This window comes from Danio aesculapii, chromosome 3 (genome assembly GCF_903798145.1).
Source record: "Danio aesculapii chromosome 3, fDanAes4.1, whole genome shotgun sequence".
Classification (NCBI taxonomy): domain Eukaryota; kingdom Metazoa; phylum Chordata; class Actinopteri; order Cypriniformes; family Danionidae; genus Danio; species Danio aesculapii.
Genome location: NC_079437.1, coordinates 61,174,460 through 61,196,305, shown reverse-complemented (window position 1 = coordinate 61,196,305; position 21,846 = coordinate 61,174,460). Strand labels below are relative to the sequence as shown.

At 37.3% G+C, this 21,846-nt stretch overlaps 3 protein-coding genes across 4 annotated transcripts in view; 2 read left to right on the top strand and 1 right to left on the bottom strand.

Annotated features, from left to right (window-relative positions):
• Nucleotides 1–4,482, top strand: part of baiap2l1b (BAR/IMD domain containing adaptor protein 2 like 1b) — a 258,771-nt gene extending 254,289 nt beyond the window's left edge. The window contains exon 15 of the transcript XR_008836312.1: nucleotides 4,471–4,482. The gene's annotated coding sequence lies outside the window, so the exon portion shown is untranslated. The remainder of the gene's footprint in view (nucleotides 1–4,470) is intronic.
• lmtk2 (lemur tyrosine kinase 2) overlaps nucleotides 1–7,839 on the bottom strand; it is a 57,839-nt gene extending 50,000 nt beyond the window's left edge. For both annotated transcript variants that reach the window (XM_056454382.1, XM_056454384.1), the window contains exon 1: nucleotides 7,331–7,839. In XM_056454382.1, coding sequence (XP_056310357.1) covers nucleotides 7,331–7,415 — 85 coding nt within the window. In that variant the 5' untranslated portion in view covers nucleotides 7,416–7,839. The remainder of the gene's footprint in view (nucleotides 1–7,330) is intronic.
• A 3,839-nt stretch (nucleotides 7,840–11,678) lies between these two features.
• pvalb5 (parvalbumin 5) lies at nucleotides 11,679–18,464 on the top strand. Its single transcript, XM_056454399.1, has 5 exons — nucleotides 11,679–11,754; nucleotides 12,326–12,408; nucleotides 13,663–13,795; nucleotides 14,507–14,616; nucleotides 18,383–18,464. The coding sequence occupies exons 2-5, from the start codon at nucleotides 12,348–12,350 to the stop codon at nucleotides 18,403–18,405; spliced, it is 327 nt and encodes a 108-aa protein (XP_056310374.1). The 5' UTR covers nucleotides 11,679–11,754; nucleotides 12,326–12,347; the 3' UTR covers nucleotides 18,406–18,464.
• Nucleotides 18,465–21,846: the final 3,382 nt, after the last annotated feature.

Below are 21,846 nucleotides of genomic sequence, written 5' to 3'. Positions count from 1 at the left end.
AATTATTAGATTAGATTATTAATTATTAGATTATTAGATTATTAAACTGCTAATAAAACAGCGTCTTGCAAGTTAGTTAGAATTGCAACACTCAACAACAACACAAATTTTTCCAGTATCGTGCAGGCCAACGAGAAACACGTGTCTCTAGTTAAAGTCTGCATGAACCGGAAGCTGCGACCATTTTTTTCCATATTGTGAAGCAGTTCCTAGAGAAACAGAATATTAAATGAGAAAACAGTGGGCGTGGCTTGTGTTTTTCTACTGCGAGCTGATTGGATGTAGTAAAGTAGGCGTTTCATTAAGAAAGATGGGAAAAAGTGTGTGGGGAGAGTTATTACAACCTAACAGACTCCTCCTGCTCACCATTTCTGTTTGTTGTCATACTGACAGTTGAAGGGGCGTGGTTAAGCATGTTAGCCCCGCCCAATACCTAAAAATTACATAATCTTACAATGTAACTGAAAACAAACAGGAAGTGCATTTTCAGACTTTAATTTTTTGTTTTTTCTTAATGCCATGCATGGATGAATTTACGGCTAAATTAGCAATGTGAGCTAACAAAAATGTTGATGCAATCATAATCCGATCAGTCATGTCACTGTACACATATTTACGTACACATGCTGTTCAAAAGACTGAATGGTCAAGCTGAACAACGAATGCAAATATAATCAAAAGCAAAGCAGTGAAGAGAGTCCATCTGGGACAGATCTGTTAGTCAGACCTCATCACTGTAACATCATCAGTACTTACTGCATTAACCAGACCATTTAGAGTTCAAATAAAACTTCGCGACGGGTCTTTGATTAAACATGATAAGAAAGTGCATGCACATAATAAATCCTCTTTCTGAAAGACCTTCTGACCGAGTAAATCATTCACCGCTGATAAGAGTGGCATGCCCTGTCGGCTTACTGTAACCCATGCAACATGCACTGTAATAAGGAAGCAGTCAAATCCACCTTCGCCCCAAATGAGTCTATCATGTTCGAAATAAACAGTGGCACGTCTGGTTTGGTAAACTTGCACTGCATATCCATTTATCCTGCCTGACTGAATGAGCTAAACACTTTCAGTTAGAGCTGCATGTTATTGGAAAACTGTAATATCACAATATTCTGCGGTATATAATGCGATATGAACACAATGTCATTTGGAAAGATCTGTTCGTTTCAGATTGATTGGGATGATTCTGTTGGGCAGTGCATCTGTATGACAAAATAAACAATCTGCAAGCACAGATAAACGCAATAAAGAAAAATAGGATTGAAGTAAACAGTTTTGCCGTTTTCTGAGGCTAACAGTATTCAGATAAATGAATTGAATAATAAAGAACAATCCAATAAAATTAATCGGTATTACATTTAAAATGGTACAATTACTTACGCCTGAATGCTTTTATAATCGTTACAGTCACAGACCTCGAAAATACATGCAAATTATAATCCACACACACACGCACGCACGCACGCACGCACGCACGCACGCACGCACGCACGCACACACGCGCACACACGCACACACACACACACACACACACATACAGCCCTTCTTTCAGTCGTGCTTCTAAATTAGTCAAATATTAATGTGACTAGGGATGGGTACCGAAACTTGGTACTTTACTGATATCGGTGCTACAATATAAAAGACAGAAGTATCGATAAGCTCTGATGTTATCGGTTCTGCTATCGGTACTGGAGAATTATTACTGAATAAACATTGCTTACAGTAGCATAATTTAACTGATCAACCTTTTCTAATTCGCGATATTTGATATTTGTCTGCACAATAGGCAATCTCACATGAGAAATGCTCACGTTTCCGGCGAACACACAGACTCCGTAAGCTTACGGAGTGAACCAAACGGGTTGTATTTCCAGAGTGGACAGCAACAATGCCCATTGCAACAAATGCAATCAGTTGTTTTCTTGTATAAGCGGAAACACAAGCGATCTGGCTAAGAGAAATTGTCTTTCAAAAGTGCGTTAACTGCAGAAAGACAAATGAACAGTTTTTGACTGCCTATAGCTACTAACGGTAACGTTACATCAGCCTTCGTTATGCCAGCAGTCAATCATCTATATTAGGAGAATATTAATAGTTTAATAAACACACACATTCGGTTACATTGAAAACAGTTTTTCTTTCTACAGTAGCCTAAATAAATCTTAAACATTAAAAATGCTTTTACGTCAGCTGTATTTACAAATATAGCCTATGAATAGCCTAATAATAAACTCTGCTTATTAAGAAATGATCAAAAAACATCTTATTTTTACACTGCAAGATGCTCCAAAACTTATTAAAAACACAGCTAACTCATTTATGCGAATGCGTTAATGAAAAATCATGAACATTCTCTCATTTAACTCCATTTTGCAACTCAAAGAGGCTATTTTCAACTGCAGGGAGCACAATAAACGATTTAAATCAGATTATTTTTCTGGCAGAACTTTACTGGGTGTCACACGAGCTGTGTTCGGCACCTCTTTAATTCTAACAATATGTAAGACAACACATATTTCACTACTGTTGTCCACTCTCCAGGATTGAATAGGAGTACATCACTGGAATGAACTGAGAATCTCCAAATCATAATTATTACCCTGCTCATCTCGACTGGAGAGTCTGGTTATGTTTTATTTTAAGGTGTCCTTGTTACGGTGTAATTGCACATTTAAACGCACAGTAATATTAACTAACTACATGTCATTTTGTAGCATTAGGGTTTGGTTTTGGATTAATTGCATGTAATTATGCATCATTTCTGCATAATTAAATACACTGTAAAAAATGGCCGTGATTTCAACGGTAAAAAAATTGTAAAAATGCTCCAGTAAAAATCTGTAACCTGGTTAACAGTACGTTTCCTTAATGGCGAATAACCGTAAATTGACTTTCCCAGAATTCCCTGTATGGCACATCACTTTTCATGCAGTTTGTTGACATTACTCTGGATATTTATAGTTGTTTCCCCATCAGTGATGTACATTAGAGATTTCTGTTACATCTAATGTAGATAAACAATGTTTATTTCATGACTTTAATGTTATGCGTGTTACCATACTGGTGTTTAGTAGCTGTGTGAATGACACTGAGCACCTTCTACACACTGATACACTTTTCTGCTTGTGGGTAAAGTGATTTGAGATGAGCATTGGGTCATTATGTAACTTCCTCATCACCACCTGCATATGGCTCTGTTAACGTGTCTATCTGTGTAACAAAAGATGTGTAGATGATGGTAATTCAAAATACAGACATCTTACATCTATAAATAATGAAATACAGTAGTTTACTGTAAAAATGAGAAATTACTTTTACGGTTTGTGCCGTATTTTTAACGGTAAATTACTGGCATCCACAGCTGCCTTTTTTTATCGTAAATTTTACGAATTTATTTTTTACAGTGCACAAAAGACTGTTTTACTGGATGTAAAAATGATTTGTTGATATGTCACTCTGGACTTACTGAACAGGTGTATTTTTGGCAATGGCAAATAATAAAAATAAATACACTGCATGGGGTCAAAATTATTTTTCTTTCATGCCAAAAATCATTTCAATATTACATTAGACCATATTCTATAAAGATATTTTGCGCATTTCTAAAACAATAATAAAAAATTAATAATGTAGAAGGCTAGGAAATTAATCTATACAACTTTAAAGGCCACTCTTTTGATTTCTTCGAACCCTCACATTGCAGATTTTCATTTTCATGATGTATAAGTCAAACACTATTTGACATCTGTGACTGGTTTTGCTTTCCAGGGTCTGATATATACACAATATATTTTGATGAATGCATTTACCAAGTGGATAAATGCAAATCTAATGCTTTTTTTTCCATCATCATCAGTGGTCAGCGTCTGATGACCACACAGCTTACTAACCACATCTGCTTACAAAACTCTCAGTGGTGCACAGATAAAGATCAACTCAAAGGTTTACCTGTTACACAATACTCACTACTGACTCACTCAAGCACTCCCATGTCCAAAACATAAAACACAGGATTAATTTAACGCCTGAATGTGATCATTGGTACATGCATGATTTTCCAGTTCCAAAACAAGAGCAGTGTTTGACAGTGAGTTGAACGTGAGTTATGTATTAACACGCCTTTTCAAAGTAACGCGTAAAATAATGCATTACAGCGATCCCTCATTAATCGCAGGAGTTCTGTTCTAAAAACAGCCCACAATAGATGAAATCCGCAAAGTAGTCAGCTATATACAATTATTATAGAAGTTTAAGGCTGTAAAATCCCTCACTACACACTGTATACTCTTTTTCTCAGAGAGGCATTAATATTTTCACACTGTTCTCTCGTTTAAACACTCGCTTAACTTCTGCTCGTCTTCATCATGTCCAGAAGTCCAACTTTTTTTTTAAGATTTATTTTTGGCCATTTTGCCTTTATTAGATAGGACAGTATTTAGGACAGGAAGCGAAGTTGGAGAGAGAGAGAGGGGGGTAGGGTAAGGAAATGTCATTGAGCCGGGATTCGAACTCGTGACGCCCTGACGTGCTACTGCACCTTATGTCGATGCGCTAACCACTAGGCTATTGCACTGACCAGAAGTCCAACTTTTTGAGCCATGGTCAGCATCATCCTCTGCCTTTTGGGTGCTAAAGTGGGGGCTTTTGACGGTGCAGATGGTTTCGTCAACATTGCGGGGAGATAACTTATAAAACATACAGTACAGCACTTCAGAGTCACACTGCTAGCGATCGAAGATTTGTGTAAGTTTGGCAAGCTGAACACATTCTGTACTGTACAGGAGATACGGCAAGGAGGAGATTGATTGACAATGGCCTACAGCCAATCAGCACGCAGATGCAACACAATGCACTGCACAAAAAACAAATCAGTGAGACCACGAAATGGCTAGGCATGGGCCGATATAAGATTCTGACGGTATGATAACCTTAGATAAAAATATCACGGTTTCACAGTATTATGATTACTGCTCTAAAATAAGTTTTTTTTTAATGTCTGGGTAAGAAACTATAACTTTTTTCCCTTTTGAACACGATAAATTTTATTTTGAGAAACATTTCAAATATTTTGCAAGAGTAAACATGTCAGGCTAAATGAATTATTGACTTCTGCTGTCTTCATTTGTCTCAAAAACTGATTTTTTTACAATTTAAACACATCTTTAGATATCCTTTTTTGACCGTTTTAAAACCTTGACTTTTCCAAACCGCGGTATACCTTGAAAACGGCTATCGTCCCATGCCTAGTTATGGCGAGGGCCCACTGTACTTAAAAAAATTAAGCAATAGTGTTCGAGTTCAAAAATATATAATGCAGGTTATTAATTAGCTTTTTAAAAATACATTTCTGAAATAAAATCAAATGTTGAATCACACACTCCATTAGAGAATGCAGGAGTGGGAACACACAGGAAGGAAAATGGCAGAATTGGGGTAAAGTTGGTTTTATATTCGCACTTTCTCCTTAACATCATATTTTCAGAAAAGTATTCTATGCAAATTAAATCGGGTAATCAAATTAGACACCAATGACTTTCAAAGTACAACATTGTAAAAAGTCAAAGAAATAGTGCTGATGTTGTTTTGAACTTGTTTCTCACCAAATATATTCAAAGTAGCGTGGAAAACAATATAAACCATTTCAATGTGGTGATGTCACTGGCCCATGAACATTTCCTGCTTGTTGTCAAACTATTTTGTAACTGTTAAATGAGGGAATTCAATCATAACTCGATGTTAAAACAGCCATCATAAAATGATTTATCAATATGTGGACCTTTAGGGATTCTCGCAAGCTATAGAAATTAAACCATGTAAAACAGGGAATATATTAAGACCATGGCGATGCAGTGGCGCAGTAGGTAGTGCTGTCGCCTCACAGCAAGGAGGTCGCTGGTTCGAGCCTCGGCTGGGTCAGTTGGAGTTTCTGTGTGGAGTTTGCATGTTCTCCCTGCGTTCGCGTGGGTTTCCTCCGGGTGCTCCCACAGTACAAACACATGCGGTACAGGTTTATATTCGGATGTACAGGTGAATTGGGTAGGCTAAATTGTCCATTGTGTATGAGTGTCAGTGAGTGTGTATGGACGTTTCCCAGAGATGGGTTGCAGCTGGAAGGGCGTCAGCTGCGTAAAACATGTGCTGGATAAGTTGGCGGTTCATTCCGCTGTGGCGACCCCAGATTAATAAAGGGACTAAGCCGAAAAGAAAATTAATAAATGAACATTGAGATCTTTGTTATTGTTTACGTCCATCAAAATGGTCTATAGGGACTGTTGTCACTGAACAAACGTGTAAATATAAAACCAACTTTACCTCAATAATGGCACTGGAAAATAGTGCCATTATAATGGCCTTACATTTCTGCGATAGAAGTATTCTCGTCATTCTAATTGCATCGAATAAAAGGGGATTATAGTCTCAATGCACAGTGATTTTACTGCACTATTAAGACAAAATGTCCAAAAGTAGCAAACACATTGATTTAAAGTTTCATTAATCTGACTATATGGCACATAGCGCTTTTCAGTCAAAAAGTTAACATTATCCTACATTTTTATGTAATTTTAATGTTTTTTTGAAGGGTAAATGAAGGTTACACACTGAAGGAAAAAACCTGCAATTTCTAAAAGAGATCAAGACTCAGCCAGGGAGATAAAAGTCAAAAGTAACGTGTAACACATTACTTACCATAAAAAGTAACTAAGTAACTCTACTAGTTACTTTTTTGGTAAAGTAACTCAATATTAAAATGTATTACTTTCAAGAAAGTTGGTTTTATATTCGCACATTCGTTCATTTCGCAGTCTCTATATTGTTTACCATGTTACTTTGAATATTCGATCGGAATTAGCATGCAAGTATGACTTCTAAACAACATTAACACTATCTAATTAACTGTGAACGATGTTGTACTTTGATAGCCATTGGCTGCTTATATGATTTCCTCTTTATAATTTGCAAAGATTTTTTTTCTGAAATTATATTACTAATGTATGAATATCCGAATATAAAACCAACTTTACCTCTATCTTTCAAGAGTAACTTTCCCCAACCATGGTGCTTGATCAGTGTTTATTTGATGACACTTTCCCTCACTTGGTTTGTTTACTGAAAATTCAGCTGTCAAATCACCTGTTTAGCCCATAACAACAACAAAAAATGCAAAACCCCAAGGTAGCACCGTGCTATTTTTGAGAGCGCCACCATGTAAACATGACATTAGCAACACTACCAAATGATGGCCACGTACAAACTGCTTCAGAATGACAGCATGAGAGGCAAATACGAGCAAATGTACATTGTAATGTGACTGACATCTTACCTGAGTGTGTATTAGAGACTGGAGCCGCTTGTGCGAGTGTGACAAATCCCAGAAAACACACACCTCCACCGAGAAGAGCCTCCATCCTCAGCACTGCGGCTAATCCACTACCTCAACTACCTAAAAAAACAGCTAGCACATCTAAACAAATAACGCAAAGAGCTGTCTCCTCTGCGTCTACGTACATCTATATCGTTAAATCTATATATGTCAAAGACTCATGTTGTGTGATATTAGTCACGCGACGCGTTGTGAGCGTTAGCTAACACGACAGAGCTGTGGTGCTCATGAAGCTAAGCTAATGCTAACCGCTACCGGCGTCTTATATGCGATTATTTCTCATCGTTTGAAGCCGCTGTTTGGTTTACTACCTCTCTAGGACGCTTAAACGCGAGGATACGTCTTTTCCCGACATTGTAAAAGTCCTGCGTTCGCGAAAAAATCAAAAGCGCAGTAAACACAGGGGTCCATCATCATCACCTTTCCGCAAAAGCGCCATGTTACGTGACGTCACATCAGGGCGGCGGTGACGTCAAAATCTGACAGATGACTGACGTAGAAAAAAGGTTTTTAATGAAGTGCAATTACTCCATTGGCGAATTACCTATTACATCAGCTAACCAACAAGCTCGATTAGCCTGGAATCTGACTTGGTACAGCCACAAATTCTCACCCCACAAAACCATATTATGGAATAAGGTAGATCAGTGTTTCCCAACCCTGTTCCTGGAGGCACACCAACAGAACATATTTTGGATGTCTCCCTTATCTCACCCATTCACTTCAGGTTTTGGAGTCTCTCCTAATGTTCTGGTGAGTTGATTCAGATGTGTTGGATTAGGGAGAGCTTGAAAATGTGTACTGTTGGTACGCCTTCAGGAACAGGGTTGGGAAACACTGAGGTAGACATTAAGATAAATAATAAATCTTTTTTCTGGGATAAATAGGTTAACGAAAACATTATTTTTGTTTCTGATCTTTTAACTTATGACCATTTTATAAATATTAATCAATTCCCTGTTCGCTATATGGAATTTAAGTCAATTATAAAGGCTATACCTAGTGGATTACTATGTCTGATGAAAGCAGCTCTTAGTTATGAGGCAGGTTCCAAACAATTGTCATGGTTATGCCTTGGAGGAAAATCTATTGTTAGTAAAGAATTCAATAATAGGTTCATCCGTCAAGTGTCCCATTAAACTCAACTATTCCTAGGGGAAAGTTTTTTGGGGGTTCCATAATTGCTAACATTCAATGTAGGAAAACATGGTTATTACCATATAAATTACCATGTATTCCTATTAAAATGAAAGAGGAGCACTTAATTTTGCACAATGTTTACTCATATGATGCACTTTTATCCAAAATATGCACGTGCGCTATAGGGGAACTGGATAAGCTAAATTGGCCGTAGTGTATGTGTGTGAATGAACGTGTATGGGTGTTTCTCAGTGATGGGTTGCTGCTGGAAAGGCATTCGCTGTGTAAAACATATGCTGATAAGTTGGCGGTTCATACCGCTGTGGCGACCACTGATTAATAAAGGGACTAAGCCGAAAAGAAAATGAATGAATGAATGAATGAATGAACACTCCTCTTGTCTTAATACACCATACGTTTTGTTGGAAATAATCACATGCTTTTCATGTTTATTAATATTTTAATTCATAGCACTTCATTTTTGCCTTGATATTTAATATCTTATGTTTAAATACACTATAAATGGCAGCTACACTAATTATTGTCTTTGTTCCCTATTTCCACCTAGGGGTACTCATCCCGAGGCCTCTGGAGATTGTGACCAGTGAAGAGATGATGGCAACCATAGAGGACTTCTAGAGGTCTCCATAATGCTGGACCAGTCCGTGTCCGGAGCAGATGCTGTGGTGGTCATGGAGGAGTGGAGAGCATGAGACAGATTCCTGAAAGACGCGCCTGTCAATCAATATTGGTGGGTGGGGGGACCGCTCTCCTATGTAAAGTTGCGATCGATCTGAAAACCGCTCCAATTGGTCCACCGTTTTTTATGTTGTTAAATTGAAAAAAAAGCACTGGGTGTGTTTATATCACCCCAATATGACCGTCTATACACCATACATGCACATATGTCTGTCCAAACAGCTTGAAAAGTAGATTTTTTACCATAGGTGCCCTTTAAATCATCTTTAAATAAAACTAAATTTAGTAAAAATGAAAGTGGATTTCAATTTTAGTGTCATATTAAATTAATAAAAATAATAATAAACAAAATCCAGATGTTTTTCATAATTCATGCATGAAAGCGTTCATTTGTTGGCGTTTTCTTAAATTGCAGTGCGTTAAGCTCTCTCAGCCACCGGAAGTATAACTTTAAAAGTGTTTCTAACTCTATTATAAAAAACACATGAAATGTGTAAATTATATAATCTTTTTCTTAAATGTGTGATGATGCATAAACCCCTTCTGTTATCATTAAAGAATAAAATAAAATGGTTATTAGTTTATTTTATTATTATTAAATTTTCTTCTTTTTTCTCTACTGTGATTTTTTGTTTAAGGGGCGGGAGGGGGGTTGTGTTTTATACATAGACTGTAAAATATATGAACGTAGTATTCGTGACGTCACCCATAGGTTTCTGAAGAGCGCAAAAGAAGCTACAAGTAGGCGGGGCCAACCGTCGCCATTTTGTTCGCACGTCATCGGACCCACGGCGGGATACCAAACAAGGGCAAAGAGGCGGAGAGTGAGCGGAGCTACAGACACCTGCTGGCACTTTGCTTAGACCTGACAGACAGACTTTACTTTGGGAGAAACGCTTAATACTCTAATACCTGCGACTCGTTTGTGTTCTGACCACATGTGCTTGGCTGTACACTATATTAATAAGGTGTTTAGGCTTTTAAAAACACTGTAGTAACACATTGAGCCACTAAGCATTGTTCTTATGATGTTTTTCTACAGGAGGAAAACGCGAATTACTTCCAAACACTTCAGATATAGTGTGTGTGTTAGTAAATGCAAGACTATTGATGAACTCCAGCGTAACACTGTATGATAACGCTTCAGATGACTGTTCTAGAGCCTACAGCTAATCAATCTGTCGGATTCTGGAGTGCTTTACAGGTCTAAAGAAAAATATTAATGATAAATGATCTTAAATAAAACAAATACATTTATAGAGATGGTATACAAGTATATAACTTTACTCACATGGGAAACGAGGCCACGTGAATGGTTTGTGAGCACAATTAAATTCACACAGCATCCCATATCATCTGATAATTGTAGGAAATAATCCCAAAAGGCAGCTGACTGTGTAAAGCCACAAAAAACAACACAAAAATACGATGAATATGCCGAGATCAGTGGCTAATCTGCCGGAGTCAGCTGAGGTGAAGTGACGGCGACCAGCGAGACCTAGCTGTCACTCAAGTGGCCACGCCCTTAATTATGCAAACTTAATATAACCTAATATAAAGGAAACGGATGAGTTAAAAAAAAATTCACCCCCCTCACAGTTGTCATGGAGGGTAATAATAGCTATATGAACCAAAACCGTTCTTTGTACCAGGCTGTAAACACCTTTATTTCTGCTGTAAAGTTTGCCATTCTAACAGTGCGCTCAATTGTAATTTGCTCTATTATGGAGCCAGGACTAGCGGAATTTTGATGAATTGCAGTTTCAGTTACTTCCGTATTGACTTCCCGAGGCAGAGCGGGAGGTTGCCGCTTGGTTTTATATCTGAAATGTAAACTTTATTAGTTCATTCATTCTCCTTCGTTTTAATTCCTTATATATCAGGAATCGCCACAGCGGAATGAACCGCCAACTATTCCAGTATATGTTTTACACAGCGGATGCCCTTCCAGCTGCAACCCAGTACTGGGAAACACCCAAACACACTCATTCTCTCACACACACTCATACACTACGGCCAATTCAGTTGATCAGTTCCCCTATAGTGCATGCGTTTGTACTGTGGGGGAAACCGGAGCACCCGGAGGAAACCCACGCCAACACAAGAACATGCAAACTATTAGAAATTAGTTATTAAAACAATTATGTTTAGAAATAATGGGTAATATATGGGTAGCTTATCTCATCAACATCAGCTTCATCCAAGTGTCATCTCTACTTGTGATTCTGCGATTCAGCATCTTCCTCCACAAAGCAGAACAAAGGCGGCATCGTTATAATCATAACCAAAGCCAATCTCGTCCGAGCGCTTCATAATCATATGCAGAAATCACATCCTTTAGCGACTGCAAATCACCTACCTTCACTAATGAGGAGGGAGGTGTTCTGTGTCCTCTGTAGGGTTTAAGGGCGCGAGCGTCAGGATCCCTGTGTGCACTTTTGGTTCCCAGATCTGAAGGAGAGCGCCTGTTTCTGCATCACTCTTGAGGAGAACGCTCACATCACGACTACAAGACATCCACACTGGTTAGTGCACACTTCTTCACTTTATTGTTGGTGGTGTCTGGTATCTATAATCAGAAATTCATGACAACGGAAGTTGCTTTTTTTATTGCAATGCATATTAAATTACTTGAAAACTTATGTTAACAAGTACATTTTGTACATGTATATTAGTATGTATGCATAGATAGATAAATAACAGATTCAGGAGTTTTTCACAGTATTTCCTCTAATATTTTTTCTTCTTATTTGTTTTATTTTGGCTAGAATAAAAGTAGTTTATAATTGTTTTAAAGCCATTTTAAGGTCAATATTATTAGCCCCCTTCAGCAATATTAGTTTTGTATTGTCTCCAGAATAAACCACTGTTATACAATGACTTGCCTAATTACCCTAACTTTACCCTAATTACCCTAGTGAAGCCTTTAAATGTCACTTTAAGCTGAATACTAGTGTCTTGAAGAATATCTAGTCTAATATTATCTGCATCCTTCATTCCAAGTCATTTTTATAGACTAAATCTAGTTGAAACAGCTCTTAAAGGTAACAGTTGTGTACATCTGATTGGATCTCTAACATGAATGTCTATTTGTAGACCTTTTTTTGTGGGAAGAATCATGGCACTTGCAGGAATCCTGAAGCAAGACGACATCGTAGCAGCCATGCAGGCTTGTCAAGGTGCGACACACACACACACACACACACACACACACTCACTCATCTGCAAAAACACATTCATGTCAGCACACATGTAAAAGAGCTGTTTTTCTCATTGTGTACAACCATAGAAATAGCAGCTTCATTTACAGCCACACACACACACACACTTACTCCCACCGGCACGTGCATTGGGACGGTGCATCCAGGTATCCAGGCAGCAGGGGTCGGGGGACAGGGTGGCACCAGGATACCAGTGTGTTTGTGCCAAGCAGCCACAAAGATGCTTACTGTTATTGTACATAAGAAACTGTTTAAGTCAATGATATTAAGTAATATAATTATACTATCTAATTATAATTTAATATAATTATAATTATATTATCTATCTATCTATCTATCTATCTATCTATCTATCTATCTATCTATCTATCTATCTATCTATCTATCTATCTATCTATCTATCTATCTATCTATCTATCTATCTATCTATCTATCTATCTATCTATCTATCTATCTATCCGCCTATCTGTCTGTCTGTCTGTCTGTCTATCTATCTATCTGCCTGTCTGTCTGTCTATCTATCTATCTATCTATCTATCTATCTATCTATCTATCTATCTATCTATCTATCTATCTATCTATCTATCTATCTATCCGCCTGTCTATATATCTATCTGCCTGTCTGTCTGTCTAACTGTAAGGATTGTAAATCCTCCAGAAATCGAAATCTAGAGGTCAACATGCAATTGCAAGATGTTGTGAGAGTTTTGAGGTGCAACACTATGAGACGTAAACTCATAATTGCGTAAGATTGCACACTCAGAACAACCTTTAACTTAAAGTGAAATACAAGACACACCCTAAGAACTGAAACAACAGTTAAAATTATGCAACTCAGGCTCATTGGAAATATGTGCCCAGGACAACATTTTTGAGAACCGAAAAATATGTACCCTGTACTACGTCTTCTTGCAGCTTTGGCTTTCACAAATCCAACAGAGGGCACCGAGTACATTCATCATCTCAAATACGGCACTGCGCCATTATTAATAACAATGTTTAGTGTTCAAAACCTCTTTCGTTGTTATAAGAAAATGCACTTTTTGTCTTTACTGTGTATCCTAATTAAGAGGAAAGTTGTATTAATTTATTTATAATTATACAATTTAGCACATATTTCTCAGTTCTCAAAAATGTAGACCTGGGCACATTTTCCCAATGAGCTTATGCTGGAATTATATGATTAAAAAGTCATCTTTTTGTGCTTTTCAGCGCTAGGATCTTTCAACCACGAGTCGTTCTTTGAACAAGTGGGTTTGATCGGTAGAGCCTCTTCAGACGGGGAGAAGGTGTTCAAGGCTCTGGACCAGGACAAGAGTGGATATATCGAAAAAGAGGAGCTGAAGTAAAGTCAAACAGGTTTATTTAGACCAACCCTGTTCCTGACGGCACACCAGCAGTACACATTTTCAACCTCTTCCTATTCAAACACACCTGAATCAGCTCATCAGAACATTAGAAGAGACCCCAAAACCTGAAATGAGTGGTTCAGATAAGAGAGACATCTAAAATATGTACTGTTGGTGTGCCTCCATGGACAGGGTTAGAAAACACTGACTTACACACAGCACATCATACGTAGAAGGGCCGTGCAATTAATAAAACACTTATATTTTGATTATTGCATCCTAATTCCAGCTGTTTGCACTCGTTCATGCGAAATCAGTGTAATTATGTAACAAGACCTTTGCAGCTTAGTCTCTTAGTTATCAGGGGTCACCACAGCGGAATGAACTGCCAATTATTCCAGCATATGTTTTATACAGTGGATGCCCTTACATCCGCAACCCAGTACTGGGAAACACCCATACACACTAATTCACACACACACTCATACAGTACGGCCAATTTAGTTCATCAATTCCCCTATAGTGCATGTGTTTGGACTGATGAACTCAAAAATGTTCTGGTCATAAGGCCTACTATTAATTACTTTAAATAATCATGATTACAATTTTGACCGAAGGTGTTTGATTCTGATTTTTTCCATAATCGATCAGCACAAGATGAGTTTTTCTCTGACAAACTGCACTCTCTTTTCTGATTGTGTCTCCAGACGTTTCCTCCAGAACTTTTGCTCGAAGGCCAGAGAGCTCACTGAGGCCGAGACCAACACTCTTCTGGCAGCCGGAGACAAAGATGGAGACGGAAAAATTGGAATCGAAGGTAAGGATTTGCCTTATGCCGAGTTCAGACCGCATGATTTTCAAAGTAGTCGTGTCACAGATGTTTTCACACTGCATGACTATCTGGGCTAGCGTTTTGTCGCTGCTTTGTTTACACTGCAAGATGCATCGGCGACAGGGGCTTTCACATTGCATGACTTTACAATCGGAAGAATCGCCGACAACTTCGTCTAAACTACGTCTCCCAGCCAAAAACACGTAGTAAATCTTTTGTTATTAACTACATAATGAGAAAGAAGCCTTTAATGGGGTCGAAAATGTACATATTAGCTCACCTGGGATTGAAGGGAATTAGCAATTTCTCCTCCACTTTCTTTTATAACTTTCTGTATGAAACGTCAAACAGACACGAGTGCTCCTGTCAAACCTCCACTAGTTTTTCCTCCATATCTTGGGTCCAAATAAACCGAAAATGAGCGCTTTTAACGTCTCCCTCAACCTCCTGCTGGCCTACAGATACACACACTAGTGAATGCTGCTCTCTCATTGGCTGTATCGCCGATGTTATGTTCAGTCAAATGATTTGAATCGCCGACAGCTCCAGATATTTAGCACGCCAAATATCTCACAGGCATCGGCGACACATCGCTGATTCTCTCAGATCACGTCTTAGATGGTTCATACTGTGTGATTGTCACTCACGTGCACCAAGTTGACTGTGATTTCAGCCATTTGTCTGAGATTTCTCGAAACATGTCGGCGAGTCAAAATCAGGGTTAAAATCACGCAGTCTGAACTCGACATAAAGTGTTTCCCAAAACAATCATTAGACAACTAATAGCACAAGTTCTGTTGTTAAATATACTTTAATTAGGGTTGAAGTCAAAATTATTCGCCCTCCTTTCTTTCAAGTGTTTCCCAAATGATGTTGAACAGATTCAGCAATTTCTCACAGTATTTCCTCTAATATTTTTTCTTCTGGAGAAAGTCTTATTTGTTTTATTTCGGCTAGAATTAAAGCAATTTTTAAAGCCATTTTAAGCTCAATATTATTAGCCCCCTTCAGCAATATTAGTTTTGGATTGTCTCCAGAATAAACCACTGTTATACAATGACTTGCCTAATTACCCTAACTTTACCCTAATTACCCTAGTGAAGCCTTTAAATGTCACTTTAAGCTGAATACTAGTGTCTTGAAGAATATCTAGTCTAATATTATGTGCTGTCATCATGATAAAGAGAAAATAAATCAGTTATTAGAGATGAGTTATTAACGCTATTATGATTAGTAATTAAATCTCTCTGTTAAACAGAAATTATGGAATAAAATTCATGCTAATAATTCAGGAGGGTGAATAAACAAATGAAAAAAACAGAAAATAGTTACGTTTCCTTGTGAGATCAGGCTGGTGCTGTGGTTGAGCCGCGGTGTTGTTTGGGAAACGCAGTCCAGAAAAGGCCCTCGGGAGCCGCTCTGCTATAGAAACAGGGCTCCTGTTTCTCCGTCTGGCTCCTGGGATTAATCAGACGCACAAATGAGAGTTCCAGCAGTTGTGCTCTCTTTAACACATTCACACTGATTATGGTGAAAGACTGGGAATTCTCCTGCTCGCTAGTCAAATTAACATGTCTTTCCAGCAGGCTGCTCTGAAGGAACAAAATGTTAATGCTTATGCACACTACAAAAAATGCTTACTTAAGAGTTTTAGTCTTGTTTCTAGCCCAAAAATTCTCAAGTCAAGAAGGGTTTTATAGACAAGCAAAACACTGTCTTGCTTTCAGAAGTAATAATTAAAAATAAAGAGTGAGTTTTAATTTAAAATGATGCCTATTATGCAGAAATCACTTCTATAAGGGGTTTAAACACAGTCGTGTGTCAGCAGTGTGTGAATATCTCCAGCCTCTAATGATAAACATGTATTAATTTGATTTTGTATAATCAGACTTGATGAAAACAGTCTGCAGAAACACTCTGATTGACATTCTCCCTTTGTATGATGTCATCAGATGTGGAAAGCCCCGCCCACTAGTCCCCATCTCTCCCTCATTAGCATAAACAGCAGCCCTGAGTGAGAAGCAGCCGTCTGTCCATTAGCCATTAGAGTGTTTGAGCTGCTGAAGATAATGTCAGCATAGACTAAGAGGATTATAGATGTGGAGTTTCAGATGAAGCAGGAGTCTCCATAGACTGAGAGAAGCATGAAGCGCACACATGCACACCTGAACAGCAGACAACACAACTAGTGCTGTTTTAAATGTGCCACTATGCTGACACAGGCATCTGTAGCTCCGCCCCTTTCTAAAAAGAGCACAATCTCATTTGCATTTAAAGCGACAGTCACCAAAACGCCACAATTAGGATCAAAGCCTAAACGGGTCAGTTTCAGAGAGGTAGAAAACATCATCTGGGTTTTATTTTGAGCTCAAACTTCACACACACACACACACTCTATAGATATTTAGCATCTTGTAAAAGAGGGCATAATAGGTCCCCTTTAAAACAAGCTAAATAATCTGCCAATGGGGTGAGCAAAATGAACTTATTTCAAAGCGAAAATATGATTATTTTGCTTGTTTTAGAGGAAAAACTCACTTAATTTGGACTTTAATATTTCTGGGAATAAGAGAATATGTTTTGCCTGTCTAGAAAATGCTTCTTGACTTAAGAATTTGTAGATATTTGGACTAGAAACAGGCCAAAAACTCTAAGTTAAGCCCTGCTCACTCGAGATTTCAGCAACGATTTTGTCATCTGAGACAAATTTTGGGAAATCCTAAAAGATTCGTGAAATTCCAGGCTAAAATCTGTGATCTTTGATCGTTGGTTTGACATGTTCACAGACAGCTGTTCACTACCCGTCGCGATCAGATTTGACCTCAGATGAAGTTCTGGCAGCATCAGAGGACTTCAGACACTCCTGCAGAGCGACAACAGCTGCGATGAGCGTCAATCCAGGAACCAATAGGAGCGCCGAATCTGATGACAATTCAACAGGCCGCGGGGAAATGTCCAGTTTTTTTCTTCCTGGTTTTATTATTGAGACACGCTGTGTGCAAAATAACCGCTACAGATTGTTTACGTTTGCTGTGAGGAATCAATTCAGAACGAGGGATAGTGAAAGTGTCACGGGTGTATAACGTCAAACTCCGGGGGAGTTTTCTTCCGCGTTTGGCGAGCCTTCACTGTCGTTCAGTCTGACATTATGACAGCTGAGATCTTACAGTGTGACATGGGAGTCGTGTTCATGCAGTCTGACCTGCTACAATCATTCATTCATTCATTCATTTTCGGCTTAGTCCCTTTATTAATCAGGGGTTGCCACAGCGGAATGAACCGCCAACTTATCCAGCACATGTTTTACACAGCGGATGCGATTCCAGCCGAAACATCCATACGCACTAATTTACACTTATGCACTACGGACAATTCAGCCTTCCCAATTCACCTGCAACGCATGTGTTTGGACTGTGGGGGAAACCGGAGCACCCGGAGGAAACCCACGAGAACGCAGGGGAGAACATGCAAACTCCACACAGAAACGCCAACTGGCCCAGCCGAGGCTTAAACCAGTGACCTTGCTGTGAGGCGACAGGACCACCTACAATCATCATGCTACAATCATTCAGGATTATTAAAAAAATAAAGTACAATCGAACAGTGTGAGCCGGCCCTAAGAAAAGCAGTGTGTTGTGGATTTTATAACAACAGATTTCATAAAAAGAAGAATAAAAAGAAAGCTCTGCTGTGTTGATTCATTTAGCTGACTTGATAACATTCATGTTTTTCTTTCTCTTTATTTTTCCAGAATTCTGCGCCTTGCTGAAATGAAAAAGAGGCCAACGTCCTGAAGCTCGCTTTTCTAAATGCTCCATATTTGTTTGCGCGTCTTATCAGTGATGGCTTCTTTTGGTGAATTGCTTATTAAAATATATGTTTAGTAAGTGTTTGTAGTAAATAATGAATCATGTTTGGGAATTAAATTAAAAACGTATTGCTTTAGTGATTATAGAGTATGAAACTGCTTAATAAAATCAAATCTCCAAGCGAAGGACTTCTTTTATCCAACTTTTGCTTTGTGTGATTATTTATAAAGCATGACGTGAGAACAGCGAGAACACCATAGCAATTCATTCATTTTCCTTCAGCTTAGTCTCTTATTTATCAGGGGTCGCCACAGCAGAATGAACCGCCAACTATTCCAGCATATGTTTTAATATACTGCAACCCAGTACTGTGAAACGTCTATACCAGGCATGGGCAAACTCGATCCTGGAGGGCCGGTGTCCCTGCAGAGTTTTGCTCCAACACTAATCAAACACACCTGAACACCCTAATTAGTGTCTTCAAGATCACTAGAAAGCTACAAGCAGGTGTGTTTGATTAGGGTTGGTGCAAAACTATGCAGGGACACCGGCCCTCCAGGATCGAGTTTGCCCATGCCTGGTCTATACACACTCATTCTCACACACTTATACACTACGTCCAATTTAGTTAATCAATTCCCCTATAGTGCATGTGTTTGGACTGTGGGGGGAACCGGAGCTCCTGGAGGAAACCCACATGAACACGAGAAGAACATGCAAACTCCACACAGAAATGCCAAATGACCCAGCAGGGACTCGAACCAGCGACCTTCTTGCTGTGAGCCCACAGTGCATAACAAATAAAATAAATAAAATACAAATAAACGAAAGTAAATGAAAGACAAATACAATAATTATTCAACTTAATCGCAATTAACAGGAAAAAGAGATTGCATTATAGAAAAACAATATCGCGGATTTAAACCTCTTAGTACTGATCATAATTATGATATTTAGGATAATTTCATGTCAATATTGACCATGATTATGATATTTTAGTATATTTAGGATATTTTTACTCCAGTATGGATCATAATTATGGTTATTTAAGATATTTATGATATTTTTATGTCAGTATTGATCAAAATTATGATTTTTAAAAATATTTAGGACATTCTTAAGTCAGGATTGATCAAAATTATGATTTTTAAGAAATTTTTACGTCAGTATTGATCATAATTAGAATATTTTAGGATATTTTTACGTCTGTATTGATCATAATTATGATATTTTAGGATATTTTTACATCTGTATTGATCATAATTATGATATTTAGGATATTTTGACGTCTGTATTGATCAATGATGATATTTTAGGATATTTTTACATCAGTATTGATCATAATTATGATATTTAGCACATTTTTACATCTGTATTAATCATAATTATGATATTTAGCACATTTTTACATCTGTATTAATCATAATTATGATATTTAGCACATTTTTACATCAGTATTGATCATAATTATAATATTTTAGGATATTTTTACATCAGTATTGATCAATTATGATATTTAGGATATATTTTACATCAGTATTGATCATAATTATGATATTTTAGGATATTTTTACGTCTGTATTGATCATAATTGCGATATTTTAGGATTTTTTATCACTATTGGTCATAATTATGATTTTTTAAATATATTTAGGATATTTTTATGTCAGTATTAATCAGAATTTTGATATTTAAAGATATTTAGAATATTCTTGCATCAGTTTTGATCATTCAATCAATTCATTCATTTTCATTTCAGCTTAATCCCTTTATTAATCAGGGGTCGCGACGGAATAAACTAATCCAGCATGTATTTTGCGCAGCGGATGCCCTTTCAGCCACAACCCAGTACTGGGAAACACCCATACACACTCATTTACACACACACACACACACACACACACTCATACACTACGGCCAATTTAGCTCATTTTATTCACCTATAGCGCATGTGTCATGAAACCCACGTGAACACTGGGAGAACATGCAAAGTCCACACAGAAATGCCAACTGGCCCAGCTGGGGCTCGAACATCAGTATTGATCGTAATTATAATATTAAGGATATTTTTTACATCAGGATTGCCCATAATTATGATATCTAAAGATTTTTAGGATATTTTTACGTCAGTATTGATCATAACTATGATATTTTAGTATATTTAGGATATTTTTACTTCAGTATGCATCATAACTATAATATCTTAGGATTTTTAGGATATTTTTACATCAGTATTAATCATAATTATGATATTTTAGTATATTTAGGATATTTCTACTTCAGTATGGATCATAATTATGATATTTAGGATATTTTTATGTCAGTATTGATCGTAATTATAATATTTAGGATATTTTTTACATCAGGATTGCTCATAATTATGATATTTTAGTATATTTAGGATATTTTTACTTCAGTATGGATCATAATTATGGTTATTTTAAAATATGCAGGACATTTTTACATCAGTATTGATCATAATTATGATATTTAGGATATTTTTACATCAGCATTGATCATAATTATGATATTTAGGATATTTTTACATCAGTATTGATCATAATTATGATATTTAGGATATTTTTACATCAGCATTGATCATAATTATGATATTTAGGATATTTTTACATCAGTATTGATCATAATTATGATATTTAGGATATTTTTACATCAGTATTGATCATAATTATGATATTTAGGATATTTTTTATGTCAGTATTGATCACAATTATAATATTTTAGGATATTTTTACATCAGTATTGATCATAATAAGCCACTAACACAGCCGCACTGATTAACAGAGTCACTTTTAATGACTAGTAGTTTGAAACAATATATTGTATTGGAAATTATTTATAAAAACAAGTCTGTACAAAATAAACAAACAGAAAAAGTACTGTCAGTTTATTACCATATTTTAACCATGATTGTCACCAATACAGACTATACATCCTTCAAAAGTCACTTATTTTAACTTTTCAACATTCAAAAGTTGTTAAAGGGAAGTTCAAAGCCCTCTAATGCAATTCAAAAGCATAATCACGATTAGGGGGGAAATGAGAGGAAGTGTAAATGGTCAGTATTGATCATAATAATCCACATATGCTTGTGTAAATTATTCTTATCTCACACTGACATGATTTACAGCCGCTGAGACGCCGTTTTTATTTCCACCACGGCTCCTCCATCCAGACTTTCTAACCTGGAGGAGAAACCCGATCCAAAGCATATGTTATCTTCATTCCCGCTTATGTTTTTTGCCCAAAAACACTAAAAAAAGAGCCATTTTCCACAATCCAAGACTGACCCCACAAACCATCCAGGGGCCTGCTGATCTATAGGGTCCCACACATGGTTCTGAGCATCGTTTGTGGCACTAAAAATAGCCCAAGTTGACTACTGGAC

Bases quoted from the DNA above. Each gene is read 5' to 3' on its own strand.
- pvalb5 (XM_056454399.1), top strand. From the start codon at position 12,348: ATGGCACTTGCAGGAATCCTGAAGCAAGACGACATCGTAGCAGCCATG. The intron at 12,409-13,662 runs GTGCGACACACA...TGTGCTTTTCAG, and splicing joins AGCCATGCAGGCTTGTCAAG to CGCTAGGATCTTTCAACCAC. The intron at 14,617-18,382 runs GTAAGGATTTGC...TTATTTTTCCAG, and splicing joins CGGAAAAATTGGAATCGAAG to AATTCTGCGCCTTGCTGAAA.